The 19,946-nt window shown below is 46.9% G+C and overlaps 2 protein-coding genes across 3 annotated transcripts; one reads left to right on the forward strand and one right to left on the reverse strand.

Moving 5' to 3' along the window:
* Nucleotides 1-3,371: 3,371 nt before the first annotated feature.
* EIF3L (eukaryotic translation initiation factor 3 subunit L) lies at nucleotides 3,372-13,743 on the reverse strand. The gene is made up of 13 exons (XM_048969074.1): nucleotides 13,638-13,743; nucleotides 13,498-13,546; nucleotides 13,211-13,421; nucleotides 12,038-12,117; nucleotides 11,690-11,751; nucleotides 10,025-10,094; nucleotides 9,257-9,330; nucleotides 8,383-8,554; nucleotides 7,893-8,047; nucleotides 6,952-7,122; nucleotides 5,465-5,962; nucleotides 4,381-4,461; nucleotides 3,372-3,629 (listed from the first exon to the last, which is right to left on the reverse strand). The coding sequence occupies exons 1-13, from the start codon at nucleotides 13,668-13,670 to the stop codon at nucleotides 3,591-3,593; spliced, it is 1,695 nt and encodes a 564-aa protein (XP_048825031.1). The 5' UTR covers nucleotides 13,671-13,743; the 3' UTR covers nucleotides 3,372-3,590.
* A 227-nt stretch (nucleotides 13,744-13,970) lies between these two features.
* ANKRD54 (ankyrin repeat domain 54) lies at nucleotides 13,971-19,385 on the forward strand. Of its 2 annotated transcripts, none has more exons than XM_048932340.1 (8): nucleotides 13,971-14,240; nucleotides 14,392-14,439; nucleotides 15,365-15,463; nucleotides 15,696-15,767; nucleotides 16,163-16,210; nucleotides 16,334-16,458; nucleotides 17,341-17,448; nucleotides 18,008-19,385. In XM_048932340.1, the coding sequence occupies exons 1-8, from the start codon at nucleotides 14,018-14,020 to the stop codon at nucleotides 18,077-18,079; spliced, it is 795 nt and encodes a 264-aa protein (XP_048788297.1). In that variant the 5' UTR covers nucleotides 13,971-14,017; the 3' UTR covers nucleotides 18,080-19,385. The 2 variants fall into 2 exon arrangements, with proteins under 2 accessions (XP_048788297.1, XP_048788306.1); XM_048932349.1 differs by having other exon boundaries at nucleotides 14,126-14,240; nucleotides 15,370-15,463.
* The last annotated feature ends 561 nt before the right edge of the window (nucleotides 19,386-19,946 follow it).

A 19,946-nucleotide genomic window follows, 5' to 3' on the forward strand; every position in this document is an offset into this window, starting at 1 on the left:
AGGGCTTTGGATGCTTCGCAGGAAGCCCTGGAAGAAGGGGAGGAAGAGTGTGATACGATCTCAGGAACCCTTGACAGGGAGATGGATTGCCCCAGGATCTGACAAAGAGCGTGCTTTCTTCCCCCTTATTAAGCATTTGCTTGTTTTGCTGAAGATTTTTTCATTTCCAGTTAGCTTCCTCTGTGGAAGCCTGATCCATCTCACATACATTGATTTTATTGCTCAGAACTCCCTTTCTCTGCACATTTTTAAATGGGCAGAATATCCCAACAGGAGTAGTACTGCATTCAGGCCTGGGCCTCCAGCACAGGAAGGATGGGGAGCTGGTGGAGCAAGTCCAGAGGAGGGCCACAAAGAGGATCAGAGGACTGGAGCACCTCTCCTATGAAGACAGGCTGAGGGAGCTGGGCTTGTGCAGCTTGGAGGAGGCTGCAGGGAGATCTCAATATTGCATTCTAGCACTTGAGAGGGAGATTTAAAAGTTGGTCCCCCTCCTGCTTGTATGTGGTCTGACAGTGATAGGACAAAGGGGAATGGCTTTAAAACTGAAAGAGGAGAGATCTAGGTTAAACACTAGGAAGAAATTTGAGGCACTGGGCTAAGTTCCCCAGAGAAGCTGTGGATGCCCCATCCCTGGAAACATTCAAGACCAGGCTGGATGGGATCCTGGGCAGCCTGACCTGCTGGGTGGCAGCCCTGCCCACAGCAGAGGGCTAGATCTAGATCATCTTTAAGGTCCCTCCAAACTCAGCCATTCTATGATTCTGCAACCCTATTCTCCTGTCAGCTCTCAGGATTGGCATCCACCATCATCTCTTCCTTCCTTGCTCCATTTCTTTCTGTCAGCCCATGGCCTCAGAGCTGTAAAAGGCAAAAAAATACATTTTCTAGGGTACAGCTTAAGTGTCTGAGAATAGCTGCCGCATGAATAACTACCAAAGATACCTTGTAGAGAAAAAAGGAAGTATTGCCATGGTATTGTAACAACAGAGCTGTCTGCTCAGCCTTCCCCAGCTCTGCCTGACAGCGTCTTCCTGCCATATCCTAAGGGAGCACAGACTCAGAGATGTTTACTTAATTATAGAACCATGCTCACTCCCTTCACAACTGCAGGTCAGAGACACAAAGCAGAATCACAAAATCATTAAGGTCAGAAAAGACCTCTAAAATAATCTAGTCCAACCATCCAACCACTGATACTGCCCACTAACCACATTCCTCAGTGCCACATCCACACAGTTCTTGAACACCTCCAGGGATGGTGACTGCACCACCTCCCCGGGCAGCCTGTGCCACTGCAGCACTGCTGAGAAGAAATTATTCCTAATATCCAATATCCTGAACCTCCTCTGAGGTTGATAGCCCTGTGTTTTTTCCTCCTCTTAAAACCATTTAGACCCAAACTACCTCAGAGCACATACGTTATCAGCATCTCGCTGCAGCAGGCCAAGCTTGAGGTGTCACAAACCCACTGAGCAGAGTGCATTTCCAGCAGCAAGGCTCAGTGGATGCTGCTGAACGCCCTGCGTTCCTCTAGTCTCAAGTGGTGCCAGGCACAGCATCTCACTGAGCCCATCTTTCTGCTCTGTGAGAGCTGCAGCTCTTCCTGGCTTCGTTCCACAAGTGCCAGTCCCGGTCAGTTAAGTTTCAGCAGTCCCTTGCAAGGCGTGGAGCCAGTCAGCCCAGCTGCACCAGGCAGCGGATGGTCTCTGTACATCCTCAGGAAGCCACTCTGGCAGACACAAACAAAAGCAGCAGCATATTCATCTATCTGAAAGCAGCTTGTAACTGCTGGAAAGGATAAGTTGGTACGTACAGTGGTGAATGTCTGTCATCCAAAAACATCAATCACAAGTTAAAAATAGACTAAATCTCAGGAATACCTTGGATTCACTTGCAATGCTATGAACAAGACTTTGATCACAGAGACACTGCCTTGCCAGAGTTTCCCCTGTTGCACATCACATCTATCTTAGTGCACATACAAAGACTGAAGCTTTGGGTAATATGAAAGCAAAGGAGGAGTTGCTGTTTGACAGCTTTAGTCACTGTGCTGCTGTTGGTAAATAGACCCAGAGAGAAGTGCCAGCTCTAAAAATAAAAGGGACCAGATTCTCCTGAATAACACGCAGCTCTGAGGTTTGCTGCAATGCAGCAGCCTCTCAGTTCTTCCATTTCTTTATGGACTTTGTTGCCTCAAACCCTTCAAAACTGAGGGCATTTAGGTTCTGCAAATACTATAGAGACCAACAGGAGTTACTTATTTAAAGTGTTGCCTGCTGTGATGCTACTTGAGTTACAGGATTTTTTGATGTGAAATGCAACTTTTGAACAATATAAAAGACAGTAGAAACTTGACCCTCATTCAAACACAGCATATAATCCAACAAAGGGTAATTACTCCTGACTTCTAAACAGAATCACATACGAAGCCAAACTGAACTGCCAAGACCAGTGGAAATGAATGAAAAGGAGGGGTACAAAAAAAGCAGATGAAGCAGGCAGTGTATAGCTTTGCTGTTACAGTTATTTTCTCTTGCACCTGTTCCTTCTACTCAAATACAAAACTATTTAAAGACAGTCTGCAAAAGGAGAGGGGAGATGGTATGGAGGGCTGAGGAGGTGCAATTCATTCTTTGCATCCTTCTGTCTTCCTCAAAATGTATAGGTCCTTGATTCCCATTTACAGAACATGTTTTCAACTACTTTTTCCTCTTCCAAGGCCATGCAGCTTTGCCTGGAAGAATCCAAGATGGCTGGAAAGCTGTTAAAAACTAGCACTGAAGTTCAAAGTATTTAAAAGCTATTAACAAATCAAATGCCCTTAGGGATTTTCCAGAGAAACAAAGTTCATTACATTGTGGGCCAGGACTTGGGCATAACTTTTGCTGAAATAGAGCAGCCCCCAGCAAGGGCATCTTGTTGGATGTCCTAAGTTAATGTTAGTTGAATGCTTAAAAGATAACCTCCCCCTTCCTTTAAAAACATCTTGATTCATTTGGAATCATTTGTATTTCTTAACAGCTAAAGAAAAAAGAAGAGTGAAAAGGCAAGGATGCAACCTTCTAGAAAAGCAACTATCATTTGGGTTTACTCAGTGTTAAGCAACAGCTAAAAGGAGTAATATTAACTTGCAACTCTTTCCATATCCTATGGAAATGCTGTGGAACAGCTCATTTTCTCTGTTAACCAGTCCCACAGCCTTCCCTTGCTTGCTGCACCCTGTGCCTTACACAGTATGTAGGATTACTCCCCAGCTGCAACAGCTTTAGCTAAAGACAGCACAAACCAACAGCAGCTGCCTGTATCCTGTGATGCAATTATGTTCTTATACAAAGAAGGGGAAAAATTAAAAAAAGCATATCAGTATCTGAATGCTCACCAGGAAAATTCCACTCCTTTATTAGATGTCTTGTCCTTTGCAGAATCGTTTGAGCCAAATGAGTCTGCTTATTTAAAGTACAAAAACCTTTTGAGCCACAGGAGATTCCAGAAATGCCAGAATCCTGAGCTTCCCTCCCTCACACTAAGGAGAATAATCTCCCCCACCCACTCCTCCGTTCAGGCTGATTGCTGCATCCACAGAATTTTTAGGGTCTCTGGCCCATCTTCTTCAAGGTTCGATTCAGCTGCAATTAGAAGAAAGCAAAGAAGTCAGAAAACACACTGATTGGCATACAGCTGATCCCTTCAGCAGCCCAAATCCAGCATCTCTAACTCCCTTCTCTGCAACCCACCGACAAAAATGCTCTCATGCAGGTGCAGACAGTGTGTGAAATAGAAGGGGAATTAGTCAAACTTCCTCCTCCTCTCCAGAAGGACAGTGGAAGATTTAGGGAGAAGTTGTGATGTTCTAGCAACAGTATACTAACAGAGAAACCTTCAGCCATCCCCTTGTTTCAGAATTTGCTGCCAAAGTTTCCAACCCACAGCAGCATCTGCTGAGAGAACAGAGCAGTGGCAGCATGTCACCTCCCTGCAGAGTGCAACACTGAAGTCATCCATTCTCCAGAAATTTGAGGCTGCTTTCTAGACCTTTGGTTATGGGGATGTAGATGTGATTTTGCTGCATTACTGAGAACTGCCTCAATTATCTAGGGACAAGGGAATCAGCAACTCTAGAAAGTAAAACCGTCCTCCTTTACAATGAGTTTCAATTGGACGAGCACTTCTCACACAAACAAACCCAACATTCCTCATAAGTGAGCAGTTGCTGCTCAGACCACCTGGCCTTGCCCAGTGCTGTGCAAAGCTGAGGATTGCCCCAGTGAAGCATAGTTCAGCTGTCACGCACAAACATGCTTTCTCCCAGCCATGCACAGCTCAAAGTCTTCCCCACTTTTCCTACAGAACCATGCAGTTATCCTGCCCAGGCCTCACCTCTTCAAACTTGTGGATCTGGCGGATGAAGAAGTCCCCGTAGCGCCGAGCAACCTTTGTGTCTGCGATGTGGATCATGTCCTGGGGAAGGAAGAGCACGAGGTCAGGAAAAGGACTGTGCTACCAGGAGACAGCAAGCACTGCCAAACAGGAGGTGCAATGAAAGGGGCTTCACTCCAGCCCTAGTCCAGCACTGCACCCATACCTGACATGTACTAGACCCACAGCAAGTATTCGGTCTTGTGGAACGCCTTCTGCTTACCTGAGACAGATCCTAAACTCACATCGTATTCATTTCCCACATTCTTGCACTCTGCCTATTTTCAGCTCTCTGTGCAGCAGTTTAACAGTCCCAACCCGGACTCATGCTCTGCTTCCCTCTACCAGCAGCTAAGAGTGGTGCAATCTAGTAGGAGAGCTAGGCCACAGTGCAAGTCAGCTTGGTTCAGGTACACAAGGAAGACAAAGCACAAGTGAGATCTTGTGGGTACAGCTCTACACCAAGGAACAAGCAGCAATCTGTTCCCCTTGTTTGGGGGCAGCAAAAACCTAATAGCTACTGCTGTCTCCTTTGACAAATGAACTCTTAGAAGAGACTTCCCATCTGTGTTGAGTTCCACAGGCAGGTTGGTGACAGGACCATACCTTGCATTTAGATATCATCTTGAGCAGACAGGGCTAAATGCTGCTTCTGTGAAAAACACAGCTGTAATATGACAGATCAAGATTCCTCCTTTATCACGCAAAGGAGAAATGTAGGGGATACCTACAAAACTGACAATCCCACCTAACAGTGACAGCACTCTGTGTCACTCAGCTGCTACCTCCCAAGGTCACTGACAAACTATACCCTTTGTCTGGGGGATGACATTTAGGGATTTTTTGTCTTGGTTGACAAAAAGTATCCCATCACTGTTCATCTACTGGCACTTCTATTAAGCAGGGCTACAGCTTCACTGTAGGCAGAGAAGTCCTTCACACAGCACGGGAATATTTCCCACAGACTGGATTATAAGCTGGTGCTGCCTCTTCCAGAATTTCTGGGGTAAAGGAATTTCCTAGTTAGCAAGAAACAGATACCAACCTTGTCAATATAGAAGTCAACTTCAGAGGCAGACTGAAACTCCCCATCCAGGGCAGATATGCCACTGGTCCATACCAGGTTCTTCATCTTGTGCTTGAAGACAAGCAGCTGGATGCGAAACTCCTGCTCCGTGAGGTCCAAGAAGCCAGCAAGCTTGGCCACAGGCATGGTGGTATAGAGCTTCAGGAAGCTACGGATTGTGGAGAGCTGAGCTTGCTGCTGAACCTCATCAGCAAAGACTTTGAGCTGTTGCAGGAAAGGCTCCTTGTGATAGTTGGGGTGCACGTTGTCATAGTTGGGCACCACAGGGGAGAGGAACTTGGGGCAAGCGTAACTGAAGAGCTCCTCATAGACCTGAGCATCACCCTTCTGCATGCGCAGCATCTTATCCCCGTATTTCTCACGCAGCTGCAGGTGGATGCTCTCATCGATACGCATGGGGTACATGGTGAGGGCGATGGCAAGGAGTGCGTGCATCTGCTCGTTCTGCTTGTTGATCTGGGACAGAGAGGACAGCCTGTTAGCTTGGCAATGTGCTCAGGACTTACGGTGTGAGAGAGAGCTGAGCTGTGTTTTTCACAGATGGACCCTTCACCCTGAGAACTGAAGGTCCTAATGCTCAAGGGGGACAATGCAAAGAAATAGCACTTTGAGCAAAGCAGGTGCATGCTGTATCATGGCTGTCATCAGTGACAAAGAGGAAACTATAAGGACAAAGTACAAAGGAGTGAATGTATCCAGAGCCAGACAGAATCTGGATAGCCAGAAACAGGTTTGATTGCTTTGGTGCGAGAAAGTGCAGAGGAGCAGGCATAGGGAAGGAAGAGAGTTTAAGAGACACTGTTGACACAGACCAGCAAGAGACTTATTAGGGAGGCCAGTGCAGAAAAAACTGAGAAGGAAGATTCATATGAGCTCAGTCTTAAACAGCTGTGTAGCTAAAACTTAAACACTAAATGTTTGAAGTGTCAGGGAATTAAGAACTGCATGATTTGGTTATGCAAGTGAATTAGAAATGATTCACAAGGATGACAAGCAGCAGCAGAGGGTAAAAAAACACAGCAAAATAAACATCACAGGCAGCTTAGCTGAAAAGAGACATGAGTTTTGTTTTACCCACAATAAGTTTAAATAATCTGTGAATGACTGCATGATAATGGAAATATATCTGATAATGGAAGTACACTGAGACAGGAGTGGGACTGAGATGTAAGAATCTTTGGCAGGAGTATCATTTCCAGCTGACACCCATTAGCAACAATGCCCAAGGGGAACATGCAAGCAGAGCAGGAGCAATCGTGAGCAACTAAAGAAATCAGCAAAACAGCCAACAGAAAATATTAAAGGTGAAATGATCCCTTAATTACCATGAGTCCAGGAATATAAGGTCAGACTATTGGACAGAGCTTATCAGGTGCCAAAGAAAGGACAGGGAATGGGACAGCAGCCTTTTCTTTTGGGAAGCCTATACCTATTTTATTTCTTACCATCTCATACTTGTAGGTTGTCCTCTGAAACATGCTCTTAGTCCTCTGGATGTAGAGGAGGATGTTGGCAAAGACTCGGATGGCATCCTGGTAACGCCGCATCATGAGGTATGCGAAGCCCACGTAGTAGTAAGTGGTCACTTGGCACTCAGGCACCCGAGAGTACATGCTCTGACAAGGATGGAGCAACAGACAGTCTTAGAGGGGAGACAATCACCTTCAGCCTGAACAGCTTGGCCTTCAATCCACTGTCACACATTTCAGGATACCTCCCCCTCACACCCATCCCTGCAGTAGCTTCCTCGCTGCCTCAATAAGCAGATCGTTTTGCCTCCCATGTTTCCCAGTTCCAGCTTTCTGCAAGCAGAGGTCTCTTACACTGCACATAACATTGCTTTGCTCAACTCCCATTCTTGCCAGTACACTCCAAGCTTTGGGCCAAGACTGTGTTGCAGCTGGACTTTTTTTCTTTTTTAATACCACTTGTCACAAGTGACATCTGTATCTAGGGCAAACACGTGCAAGGTAGGAGTGTGCACAGTGAGAACAGTCACAAAAAACAGCATGAGGCACAGACCAAGGTGGAACTGATGTATCCTGCCAGTATTGTGCTTTCACTTACAGTTCAAATAATATTCCACATTACACTGCCTTGCACAACACAGCAAACAAACCTCCTAAAGAACTGAGCATATGTGTTACAACAGCAACAGTCATTATCATATGGCTTGACTTACTGCCAAAGCTCCAGCTGTGTTCAGCATACACAACTGTGGAACCAGAGGCTTCTTCCAGCTAATCCTATAAACAAACTCCTGACAACTGCAGCAGCTACAAACAGCTCCTCAGCTGTACAATTCATTAGGACAACCTTTCAGGAGCCTAACTAAACAAAAGCATTTGGAAAACCACAGTGGGATGTTTACAACATATCTTCTTACCTTCTTGTTGAGCTCAATGTTCTCCAGAACCTTGATAGCTTGGTAGTAATCCCCCAGCAGGGAGTGCAGACGCAGCAGCCCAACCAGACTGAAATAGCCCAGCATCTTGTAGAGGGAGTGACGACCATACTCACCAGCCACGCTTTCGGGATCACCTAGAGAAAAAAATTCACAAACCATGATGTTGCCCTCTAAAGGAGGAAGCCCTTCTTTCAACGTCTCTTGCTTCTAAGCAAAAGAAGCAAGAGATTTTTCCATTTCCCATTTTTTCATGTAAGGTTTAGAGAACCTCTTCACAGGATCACAGAATTGTAGGGGTTGGAAGGGACCTCTAGAGATCGAGACCAACCCCCTGCCAAAGCAGGTTCCCTACACCAGGTTCCCTTCCCTCGCCCAACTAAGGGTTTGATTGGGCTCCCAAACAAAAGTAACAGAGCTTGGTCAAATCAAAGCGAGGCAGCACAGACACAACCTCACCCAGCCATCTCACCTCCACTTGTATAGACCTCTAGCTGCCGGTTGATGTTGGATTTGTCCACCAGAGAATGCAACACATTAAGGACACTGTGCACGTTCCAGATCTTGGGGTTGGAACGAAGGAAATCAATTTCTTCTTCAGATTTCTTGGCTGTCTTGCAGCGGTACTGGCTGAAGGACTGGAACTGTGGGGAAAGAGCAGACTTGATGGTGAGGGGATGGTCTGGATGTGCTACATCTAAGTGCATTAAGCTCACGTGTTGATCACACAATGCAGTACAAGCTACAAGTGACATGGAAAAAGAGGCTAATTTGAGATCAGCTGGCAATTAATATGGTAAATTATTCCACTATTAAAGCACCTAGAGAATATCTGATACTGTACAGAGGCAATCTGAGAGAAAAGGCCAGAAAACAGAACAAAGTGAAAGATCTCTGACAATTAGGACAGGCAACTAAATACATATCTGATGTCTAAAGAGGAGAGCAACCAAGTCATTTTAAGAAATTCAAAACTATAGTCAAACCACAGAACACAAGAAAACTAGTATGATCTTGTATTTGGGATTATAACAGATTTCAGTCAGCTGCCTTATACAAATCAGGTAGAAATGCAGCCAAGCTTAAATAACAAACCAAACCAAAGCTAAGCAACAACTGAAATGGAAACATCAGTATCAGTTCAAGACTCCCCAGACAATTCTCAGTAACTTACAAAACCTGTACATTTACAACGACACCTATTCTGTGACCCACAAATAACAGCACTCACCTAAGCTTTTTGATCTGCACTTAAACCCTAGATATGAGCCCCACAAAGATGATTGAAAATTTAATAGCATTAACACAAGGCTACCAAAAATACCCCAGTCTTAAGAGTCACACACCTGGTATATGAATTCATCAATGATATCCCAGAGCCACTGGTTGGGCAGTTCCAAAGGAGCAGGACCATCAGCATCTGCAGAAGAACATCAGTAGCAGATGAGAGGCTTAATGCCTTGAGCAAGGACAGTGGCAGAATTGAAGGAACAAAATAAAATAAAATGAATCAAGAAAACAGAAGCTTTGCAAGTTGAAAAACACAGAAGATGAGTGAAGCTTCCAGCAGGAAGTAAATATGTAGCTCTGCCTATCTGAGGTACTTTTATTTTTAAGGAATATGAGTGTGCACTGAGTTAATCTCTAAAGCGTGAATGCTCAACAGCAGTGATTCTTGGAAGCTGCACAAAAACTTTAGGGGTCTATCCCAGCCACTCTTTTCTCTGCAAGACTGGCAGGGAGTCACAAACATTTTAATTTGTCCCAAGTGGACTCAAGAAGGGTAAGCAGCTGTGAAATACCACTGCAAGTTCCTAACTTTGATCAAAAACCAAAATGAAGCTGTAAGTTGTCAGCAAGATAGAAGGTGATTTTTTTTTTCTTTAGGCTTCTCAGAAAGCACTGTCAACTATTTGGGCTTTTTGTGGTTTTAAATGCACGGGTGTAAAGTGCTCTTTGTTGCAAATTTAAACATATGGAAAGCTTATAGACCACTTATCTGCTTGTGAGCTATAAACAAACACGTTTTGGTTTCTCTCCCTTTCTCCAACTTCATCCTCTGCATTCAGTCTTCTCCAAAATTCACAAACCAAAGATTAATTGCAGCAACTCACTGAGGATGTAGTTGAAAAGATTGCAGTAGTTGTAGTAAGATTCAAATCTCTGCTCCAGAGTGGGCCCCCCCTGCAATGAGAAAAAAGTACAGTCCATTTAGTCTGAAGTACAGCAAGACTAAGCTTATGGGCAATATCCTATAAAGGACAGCCATAGCAATAGGTCTGTTTTGGTGACATAAGAGCTGACATTCAACCAGTCACTAACCACTAACACCATCCAGAAAGCATGACATTGTCTCACTATTGTCTAGCAGAAGAAGGCTGCCTTTTCAAGTCCAGGTAGCTTCTAGTACAACTAAGCAATGAAGTGAATACAACACTTTAAGTCTCCTTCTCCTCCTTCTGCTGTCCAGACATAGGAGCTGCCTATTAACTTCCACAGCTTCTTGTCCTCCTCCCCCTCAAGAGGAGCCTTTGTAAATCCTGACACTCAGCTGCTTCTAGACAATCATATCATAGAATCATAGAATAGCTTGGAAGGGGCCTTAAAGAACCCTGCTGTGGGCAGGGCTGCTACCCACCAGCTCAGGCTGCCCAGGGCCCCATCCCTGGCCTTGAACCTCCAGGGATGGGGCACCCACAGTTCTATGGTCAGCTGTGCCACTGCCTCACCACCCTCTGCATAAAGAATTAATTTTAAATGCTTTGTAAGATCAATAAACACAGGAGGGAATCATATTCCTAGAATTATCTCGTGTCACCTGTAGACACCCCATGGGCAGCTTGGGAACCTCCTACAAAACAATTCAAGCAACCAGTTTCACCTGTTAAGGCAAGTCTTTGATCTGGGAACTTCAAAAAGACTCCTGCATTAACCCATTTCTCCACCCTCTGGTCCAAACCAAAACTGCAATTATTACTCATTCACCATGTAAGTCACACACCAGTTCTGCTTCTTTCTTACAGACAAGAACTACTCTGATTTTCCTACTGACTTCAAATTAGCCTTTTTAAGGAAAAGAAGGGTTTTTGTTTTGTTTTTTTTTCAGACCATTACTCCTTCTGTTTTCTTCTCCTATATCCTTTGTGATGCCCATTTTTTCCTATCCACAACGCACTCTGACCCCATCTGGTCTTCCAATTACAAGCAACTCAAACTCCTCTTGTGACACTCCCTCACACACCTGCTAATCTGAAGAACAAATAAAGAGCCAAGAAAAAACACACAAAACAAACTGACCTACAAGTCATGCAGTTATACAGCTCTAACAGAAAGAAAATTCAGCTACTTCCCAACATCTCCTTCTTCCCCACCTCATTGTTGTCATATAACCCAGCAGCAGCTCAGCACCACACAACTGTCTGCTCACTCTCTCCCCCTATAAGACAAGGGAGAGAATTGGAAACAAAACAGAACTTGTGAGGAAAAAAACTATTTACTAACACAGTCTTTGTTGCAGTTTCCTCTTCCTCCAAGACTGGGTGGACAACTCAGGAAGACTGACAAGTCTTGCTTTTCATAAATCAGCAAATCCTTACTAAACTGACAGAAGGCAAGATTTTTAAACTTCCCTAATTGTCACTTGCCCCATACCTCATAAGTCTATTCAATGTTGTTTTGCAAAAGTTATGGAACCAGTGATGCTGTAATAGCAGTGCAACTTGTTAACTTTTATGGCAGAAAAGCCAAGCATAACCAAAAGACACAGGGCAAATACTCACACTGACTTTGGCGTAGATATGCCTATAATACAGCTCCTTGTATAGGATGAGGAAAACTGCATCTGGAAAAAGATGAGAGAATTGGACATCAGCAAACCACAAGGCTTAGGCAACTGGATCTCTGAGGCACTGGTGGTGCTCCAACTGCCACAGTTAACAAAGACAAGTACAAGAGGATGCTTCATTCACTTGACTTTCTCACAGGCACCTACAGAAGGAGCTGCCACAGTGAACAAAGATGAGTGACCAACAAATCATAAAAACCATGCACTGGCTCACTAATATATCAAAAGTGGTTCAGTTCCTCCATTCTCTGATAAGGAAACAGAACGGAAAAGAAATGCTTACCATTTCCAACCTGTGGGGCAATGGCCTCTGCCTCTGGCCATGGGGTGTTCTTGAAAAACCTTTCCGTCAGCTTTGTCCAGCTGAAAGATAAGTCATGTGGTATAAGAAAATGGTTCTTAGTATCAAAGAGCAGGAGTTAGACACCATAATACAGAGGGCTTAGACTTGATAGAAGTAGAACACTATCTCCCTTTACTAACTCCAGTGTTGAAGCAAAGAATGAGAACAACAAAGTAGTTAAAAAACTGATCATAGAATGGCTTGGGTTGGAAAGAACCTCAAGGACCACCTAGTTAGCATCAGGATTGCCAACTATTAAATCAGTTACTAGACCAAGTTGCCTTGGGCCCTATCCAACCTGGCTTCGAACACTTCTAGGGACTGGGCATCCAGAACCTCTCTGGACTGCCAGTTCCAGGGCAACTGCCTGTTCCAGTGCCTCACTAACCTCTCAGTGAAAAATTCCCCTTAACATCTAATTTTAGTTTAAAGCTGTTCCCCCTTGCCCTATAACTATCTACCCATGTAAAAAGCTGATTTCCCTCCTGTAGGTAAGCTCCCTTCAAGTACTGGAAGGTCACAATGTGGTCTCCTCACAGCCTTCTCCAGGCTGAACAAGCCCAGCTCCCATCCTTTCTTCACAGAAGAGGTGCTCCAGCCCTCTGATCATCTTGTGGCTTTCCTCTCCATTCCAACAGCTCCACATCATTCCTATACCGGGGGCCCTAGGCCTTTAAGTATGGAATGGCTGCATGTGTTCTACTTGCATTCTCTTTATGGTAAAGAAACACAGCTACAAGCAAGAGGGGGAATATCTTCACAGATTATAGAATCACTACGGTTGGAAAAGACCTCTAAGATCACGCAGTCCAACCATCCAACTATCACCAATATTTCCTACTAAAGCACGTCCCTCAGTCTGCAAAGAGCCACTGTAGAGGTCACTTTTTACTGCCAACATACAAAACCAGCGCTTTCTTTCAGACAGGTCACAACCCACATAGATTTATGTTACACTAATAGCCCAGAAATATAGGTGTTTTTTTGTTGCTTTTTTTTCCCTCTTTTCTCCTTGGTGATCAATTGAAGTTTCAGACTATTTCAAAGAAGTGAAACAACAATGCCAGCGTTTCTTTTTATGGTCCAGAAACAAGAACGCAGGAACGGCCCCACCTGTTCTCATAGATGTCCTGGATCTCATACACCTTCTGGTCAATGACGTCGCTGGAGACGCGGCTAGCCTGCAGCTCGTACACCTTCTGGTCGATGAGGTCGGACACGGTCTTGTGGAAATACTGGATGAAGTTCTTGATCACCTCGGGGATCACCTGGTAGGTCTGCTGCTCGTACTGCCGCTCGTAGGCCAGGTCCTGCTTCGGGTCTCCTGAGGGGAGAGAGGCGCAGCGTAGGAGCGAGTCCTACAGCCCAATCCCCGCGGGGCGGCCCGGGAGCGCACTCACCCGTGTGCATGTCATAGTCGTTGGAGTAGGCGTACGGGTCGTAGGCGGCCTGTGGAAAGACGAAGCGGCGAGGTTACCGAGACGAGCCCGAGCCGCAGACCCCCACCCTCGACCCGGCCCCGGCCCCGGCCCGCCCGCACATCGTTGTCGTAATCCTCCCCCGGGTAGGCCATGGCGCGGCGCGGTCCCTGGGCGGCCAGGAAGAGGGGGCGGGACCAAGCGGCACGCTCCGGGCGGCCGGCCGGAAAAGGCTACGGCGGAGGGGGGAAGCTGTTCAGTCTGTCTATTGGTTGAAATAACTGCCCGTCTTCAGAGGTTTTTCTCTCTGATTGGAGAGTCTGCCTGCCCGTCAACGCACCCTAGACACCGCCTTTTTTCTCGTCTCCTTTCCATCCCATTGGCTGCATCCGCTGAGTTGAGGCGACTCTGATTGGTCGAGACAACCGTTGCTATAGTGACGACCCTTCCCGCCCCTCTCCTCGCACCCCGCGCGCCCTGGCCCGGCCCGGCCCGTGAAGGAATGGAGGGCGGTGGCGGGGCCGCGGCCGAGTCCGCGGCAGGGACGGAGTCGGAACCGGCTCTGGGAGCCGGGACGGCGCTCGGAGGGGCGGCGGGAGCCCCCCTCGGCTACCTGCACGTCCTGTGGCAGCGAGAGGAGCCAGCCGGCAAGATCCCGGCCCGCCGCCTGCGCAGGGCCGCCCGCCTCCACCGCCGCCTGGGGCCTACGGGCAAGGAGAGCCACGGTGAGCGGGAGCGGTTTTCCCCTCCCTTCCCTATCCCCTCCCTTCCCTGTCCCCTTCCTCGCCCCTTCCCTCTTTCCTTCCCTATCCCCCGTCCCCTTCCCTTTCCCTTCCTCCTCCATGCTTTCCAGTAATGGCTTTTTTTCCTCCACAGCTCTGAAGAGGCTGCGTGAGGCTGCCAACGGCAATGATCTGGATACAGGTGAGAATTCTGCCAACCTGACAGGGGGCCACTTCCTGGAAGGGCAGTTTGTCAAAGCCCTTTGTTTCAGCAGAGCACAAGGAGGAGGAAGGTGCAGATAGTCTGCAGAAATCGTGCTTTAGATGCTGCAGATCTAGAAGCTGCTTTTCTTGTGCCTTTTGTTCCATTCTCTGAACAGAGCAAGGCTAATAGTAATACTGATTTATTTCACTGTATTGGGTTCACAGTGCTGATTGTCCAGCTGCCTTAGGCTAAATTAACAGCCTGCTATTACTCCAGCTTTTTGGTAAGTAACTTTTGCCCACTTGTCAGCAGTAGGATAGTAGTCTTGTGGCAGAAATGAAAAAGTGATGATCCAAGCCTGTCTGATCTCAGACATATGGTCTGATTTTTGGGTGGTCTTTAGTGTGGAACCAGGAGTTGGACTTGATGATCCTTCTGGATCCCTTCCAACTTAGGATACTCTGCACTTCTATGATTCTAAGCCATACCCCGTGTGATAAATGACATAGTGTGACACAGATCAGAGCCCCAGCCAGTCTTTCTGGGACTCTTTACTTCTCTGTACTGTAAGATCAGTTCGGTTTTGATACTAAGTATTCATCAGCAATACTGCCATAAGTCGTTTGCCCCGTCATTGTTTCTCTTTTGCCTGTCTTCAGACCATGTTGTGAACAACTGGAAACAGATCTGACTTGTAGAAACCCCTGACATTTCAGGATGGGGTGCATGGGGGGCTGTCTGTCATTTTGTACTTTCCAGCTCACAGTATACCTTGCTTCATGAACTGATGGAAGCATTCATTTATGAGCTCTGACCATAGACAGAGTCCATATTTACCTGCAGAAGAGCTGGTAGCATCACCCCTTTCTGATCAGGTGTCCCTTCAACTTACCTGTATCCTTTTCTTCCTTGGCACTGTCAGTGCAGCAACTCCTGGAGGATGGAACTGACCCCTGTGCTGCAGATGATAAAGGCCGGACAGCCCTGCACTTTGCCTCCTGCAATGGCAACGATCACATTGGTGAGTGGGAAAGGGATCTTTGATCATCCAACTTGTCCATTTCAGAGGGTTTTCTTAATTTTCCATTTGCTGTCTGTGTAAGCTGAACAAAGCATCCCTTCTGCAGCCTGCTGGCTGCCATATGGACCTATGGGTCAGCAATGCTCTGCCAAATGAAGCTTCTCACCCCAGTAAGGTGCTGTCAGTGGGGCAGAGGGAAGGGGCTAACATGGCTCTGTGTTATTGCTTCCAGTGCAACTGCTTCTGGATCACGGGGCTGACCCAAATCAGAGAGATGGGCTGGGAAACACTCCCTTACACTTGGGTAAGTGCCAGTCAGATGACCTTTGCATGCAGAGAAATGAGGTGACCACTGCATTCTATTTTTCCTCTGCATCTTCCTTTTTCCTGTGCATCACACTATATGTCCCCAGCTTTAAAGACTTATGATTCTTAGCACTTTTTTCGCCTCACCCCTCAGGAGGACTTAAGGATCAGAATTAGAGAAAATCCATTTCCTTCCCTCTGCCTGTCCTGAGGAGTGTGAGATGTGTTCTAGCCAAAGTACCCTGAGCATGAGGTCATGCTTAACGGTGGAGCTGTTCCTCTTTCCTGTGGCAAAAAAACCTTTTGGGAAGTGACAAGTTCCACACTTGAGCAGAAACTCCTTTGTTGTTTGTAGCACCTCTGAGCTGTGTGTCCTGTGTTTTCCCTCCCCAGCTGCCTGCACGAACCATGTTCCCGTCATCACCACGCTGCTGCGCGGAGGTAACATTTCCTCTATAACAATTACTGCCTGTCCCTTTCTTGCCCTGCCCCTGTCGATATTCCCCAGGAACACCAAGTTTTTAAGACAGACCTCCCTTTCTGCCCTTACTCATGCATTTGCAGGGGCCAGAGTCGATGCCTTGGATCGAGCTGGCAGAACCCCGCTGCACCTCGCTAAGTCGAAGCTAAACATCTTACAGGAAGGAATCTCCCACAGCCTGGAGGCCGTGCGCCTTGAAGTGAAACAGGTAAAAGAAACAATCCCATGCTCTGCTAAGGCTCTACAGCTTCTGTCAGTCTTCAGTACTCTTTCGGTCAGGGATCATGTAGCAGCTGTTTTAATTACCTGTCTCTAGGCTTTTAGCTTATCCAAGGAAAGTTTGGCTTTTTCCTTCTGTTTTCAGATATGTTGATTTTTTCCAACTACTTCTCTTGGTTTTTGTGTGTCAATTTGGCTGTGGTAGGCCAAGCATTGAATGTCTTATTTCTCAGGCTGTATGGAACACACTCTTTTCTTCAGCAACCATGTAAGATGGATGCCTTGTGGCAGGAGAGGGACCACAGCATGGGGTTATAGCTGTGGCACACACATTTCAGCAGGGACTCTACTTTGTCAGGCATTCTCAGTGCACTCTGCACTGCTCTTGTGTGTGGGGGCATGGGAAAGGAAAGCAGTCACAATGCTGCCTCACATACATGAGGTGTGGGCATTGCTTCAGGAACCATAGAATAGCCATAAGGGTTTTTATTCTTTGTGCGCAAACAGATCCTGCAGGAGTGGGAAGTTCCTGCTCCTCACAGTGAGGGAAGACAGCTGGCCATGAAGAAAAGCTTGGTGCTTTCTTGGCAAGCCTAAACCTTGTACTTCTTCAGCTGAGCTTGTCTCTCTTTCCTGTTCTAAAACTACACAAACGGATCATAACTGGTCTGCCTGTGGCTGATGGACACCTCTGGTGACTCCCTGGCCTCTGGTAGAACCTTTAGTGCTCTCCAGTCGCTTTGCATGCGCTCTCTTCTATGAATCATGTACTCAACAGCAAGTCTGTGCTTGGCAGTTTAGCTGGTCTTCCTAAAAGCAACCCAGCGTGATGCTGCTGTCTGATGTTTCCTCTTATTCCTGATGGCTTCAGATTATCCAGATGTTGCGGGAATACCTGGACCGTCTGGGGAGGCATGAGCAAAAGGAACAGCTGGATGACCTCTGCTCTAAGCTACAGATGACCAGCACAAAGGAGCAGGTAGGTAGTGCTGAGCTACTGTGACTCACCTGTTTCTGCTGTGACTTCTGTGTTCAGGAGAATTCAGCTACATAAACAAGGTGACATTGAAGACATGCTTGTGGATGTGTTGTTGCGGGGTGAAGCAGCCAGGATAGATGGATGACTCCTTTGTTTGGAATTCAAAATGCAGAAGGTGTTACTGTGCTTAGCAGCTCAGCAGAGAAGCTGAAGATCGGATCGACTGAGGGCACAATCATTTTAAGGGCAGAAGGTAGCACAAGTACTCATTGTTGAGTTCTGGGTAATGCGTCAGCACACTTCTATTTAAGGGCTGGCTGTATTGCCTGAGGTGGAGTTTGAGCATCAGCTTCCTGAGGAAGGGGCAAAAGCTCCTTTTGCCTTAGATTAGGACTTTTCTGAGCATGATTGTGGAGCCAGCAGGAGTTGTAGCATACACTCAGTTTGGGCATTACTGGCAATCCTGGTGGAAGAATAGTCCTTGCTGCATGGGGGTTTCTTCTGTGGTGGTGGGCAGCTGTGTTCCTGTGCCTGATGGCCAACTGTATTCTTCTGACAGGTGGATGAGGTTACAGACCTCCTGGCCAGCTTCACATCGCTCAGCCTGCAGATGCAGATGGAGAAGAGGTAACAGGCTTCCAAGTCCTCTCATCATTGTGATCCAGAAGGAGAAGGCTTAGAGAAGAAGGCCTGCATCTCTGAATAAACATTGCAGGCCCTGAGGGTGCTGCCATGGTTGCCTCATGAGGAGGCAGTAAGATTTGACAAGAGAGTGCTGCAGCTGAGACTTTTGGGGAAAAAAAATAGGCTGGCACTGAATAGGGTACCCCTTCCAGAGCAGAGGTATTCTGCCTTCTCCTTAGCACTGCAGTTCAGTGCAGGTGGTGGCTAATGCCATGGAAAATTGCCAGCATCACAGATCTATCTGCTTGCAACAGGCATCTTTTGCCACCACTGCAGTATTAAACTGCATGGGGGGGGGGTGGGAAGTGGGCATCTTGGACAACAGAAGGCTTTGTACTATAGGAATAACACGTCCCTAATTCTGTGTGGTAGCAGCTGAGCAAACACACTGCCTTAAGAAGCATGCACCAAGACGTAATCCTAAACTTCCCTAGAGCCTGCAGAGTATCTGACCAGTTAGGGGTGGGATACAATGCTTTTAATCAGACTGACAGGTTCCACTGGGCCTGGTTTTTGAAGCACTGCTGAAAGACAGTGCTTAAATCTCAGAGTGAAACACTTGTGAAGAATACCCAGGTAGGCATCAGGTCAGAGCTACCCTGATGCAACAGTGAGGGTTAGGGAATGACTTAATCCTACTGCAGTTTTAGGCATGCATCTACATTTTATTTGAAGAAAAAAAACCCACCAAAGTCATTCTAAGTGACTTTTCTGTATCCACTACTGGCTGTTTCAGGCCGGGGTCCAGTAGCAACAGAAGGTGCCCCACATCGTTGGGTTGGGGTGGAGGTGGATTTGTGGCTGTGGCAGCCAAACCCAAAACTGGCTGACACCCATCGTGTGTTTCTTGCTTGTGGAGACGCACAGCTCCATGGTCTGAAGTTCAGCTTGAGGAATGAGTAACGACTTCTGCTGGGAGCCCAGAGTAATGCAGCTGTGAAGGATGCGGGGAATCTCCCTTGCTGCTCTCTGGTTGGTAACAGAGACAGGGTAGTTTTGCTTTGAAGCAGGGATCTGTGAAGTCTTGGAGGTGGGGCGTGAGCGATAGCAGGATGACAAGAAAATGTGCCGCAGTTCCCACCTGCATCAGAATACGCATTGTTCTAGGTGTGCTGGAAGCTGTGCTGGCTGGGGCTGTCACTGTGAGTGCTGGTACTTTGTTATGACGTGCTGGATGGGAAGGATTCTGAGGGGGTGGGAGACAATCTGACCTTTTCATATTTCAAACTTCAATAAAATCCTGTCAGCCTTTTTTGAATTCCCTGTCCAGTTCTCTCTTTTCAGAGCAGCTCATTCCCCTTTACTGATGTTTCAGGCCGTGGGCACAGCATTGGGTTCAGTAACTGCTGTTCCCAATTGTGGCACTGAAATTGGAAGTGACAACACGAAATTGTTTGAATTCAAACACCAGCCTGTTTGCAGATCAGAGTACACAGCTGCTGACTCACCTTCTGATCTCGGCTCCCACAGCCAAGAAATCCAAACTTAAAATCTAGTTAGTTGCTGTGATACTGTACAAACAGAGAGAAAGAGAATCTCGGGGGGACTGCATCTAGCTGAGAGGTGGCATGCTTTGTGAAGAGGGAAAGCAGCCTTGCCCAGTCTGTGCTCCTGTGTAAGTGTGGAGCTGGTGGGGATAAAGTGGTTGCACTCGTGCCTTGCCCTGTGCCCAGAAAAGTGGCCGTGCTGTGAAGAGCTGTTCCTCCCTGGCACCTCAGCCCCCTGACATCTGGGCAGGGGCTTTACAATGTGGTCCCTTGGGTGAGGAGCTGGTGACTTCTGTGTTCAGCCTGTTCTGTTCTGTCTTTCTGTCA

Source organism: Lagopus muta, chromosome 1, assembly GCF_023343835.1.
Source record: "Lagopus muta isolate bLagMut1 chromosome 1, bLagMut1 primary, whole genome shotgun sequence".
In the NCBI taxonomy this organism is placed as follows: domain Eukaryota; kingdom Metazoa; phylum Chordata; class Aves; order Galliformes; family Phasianidae; genus Lagopus; species Lagopus muta.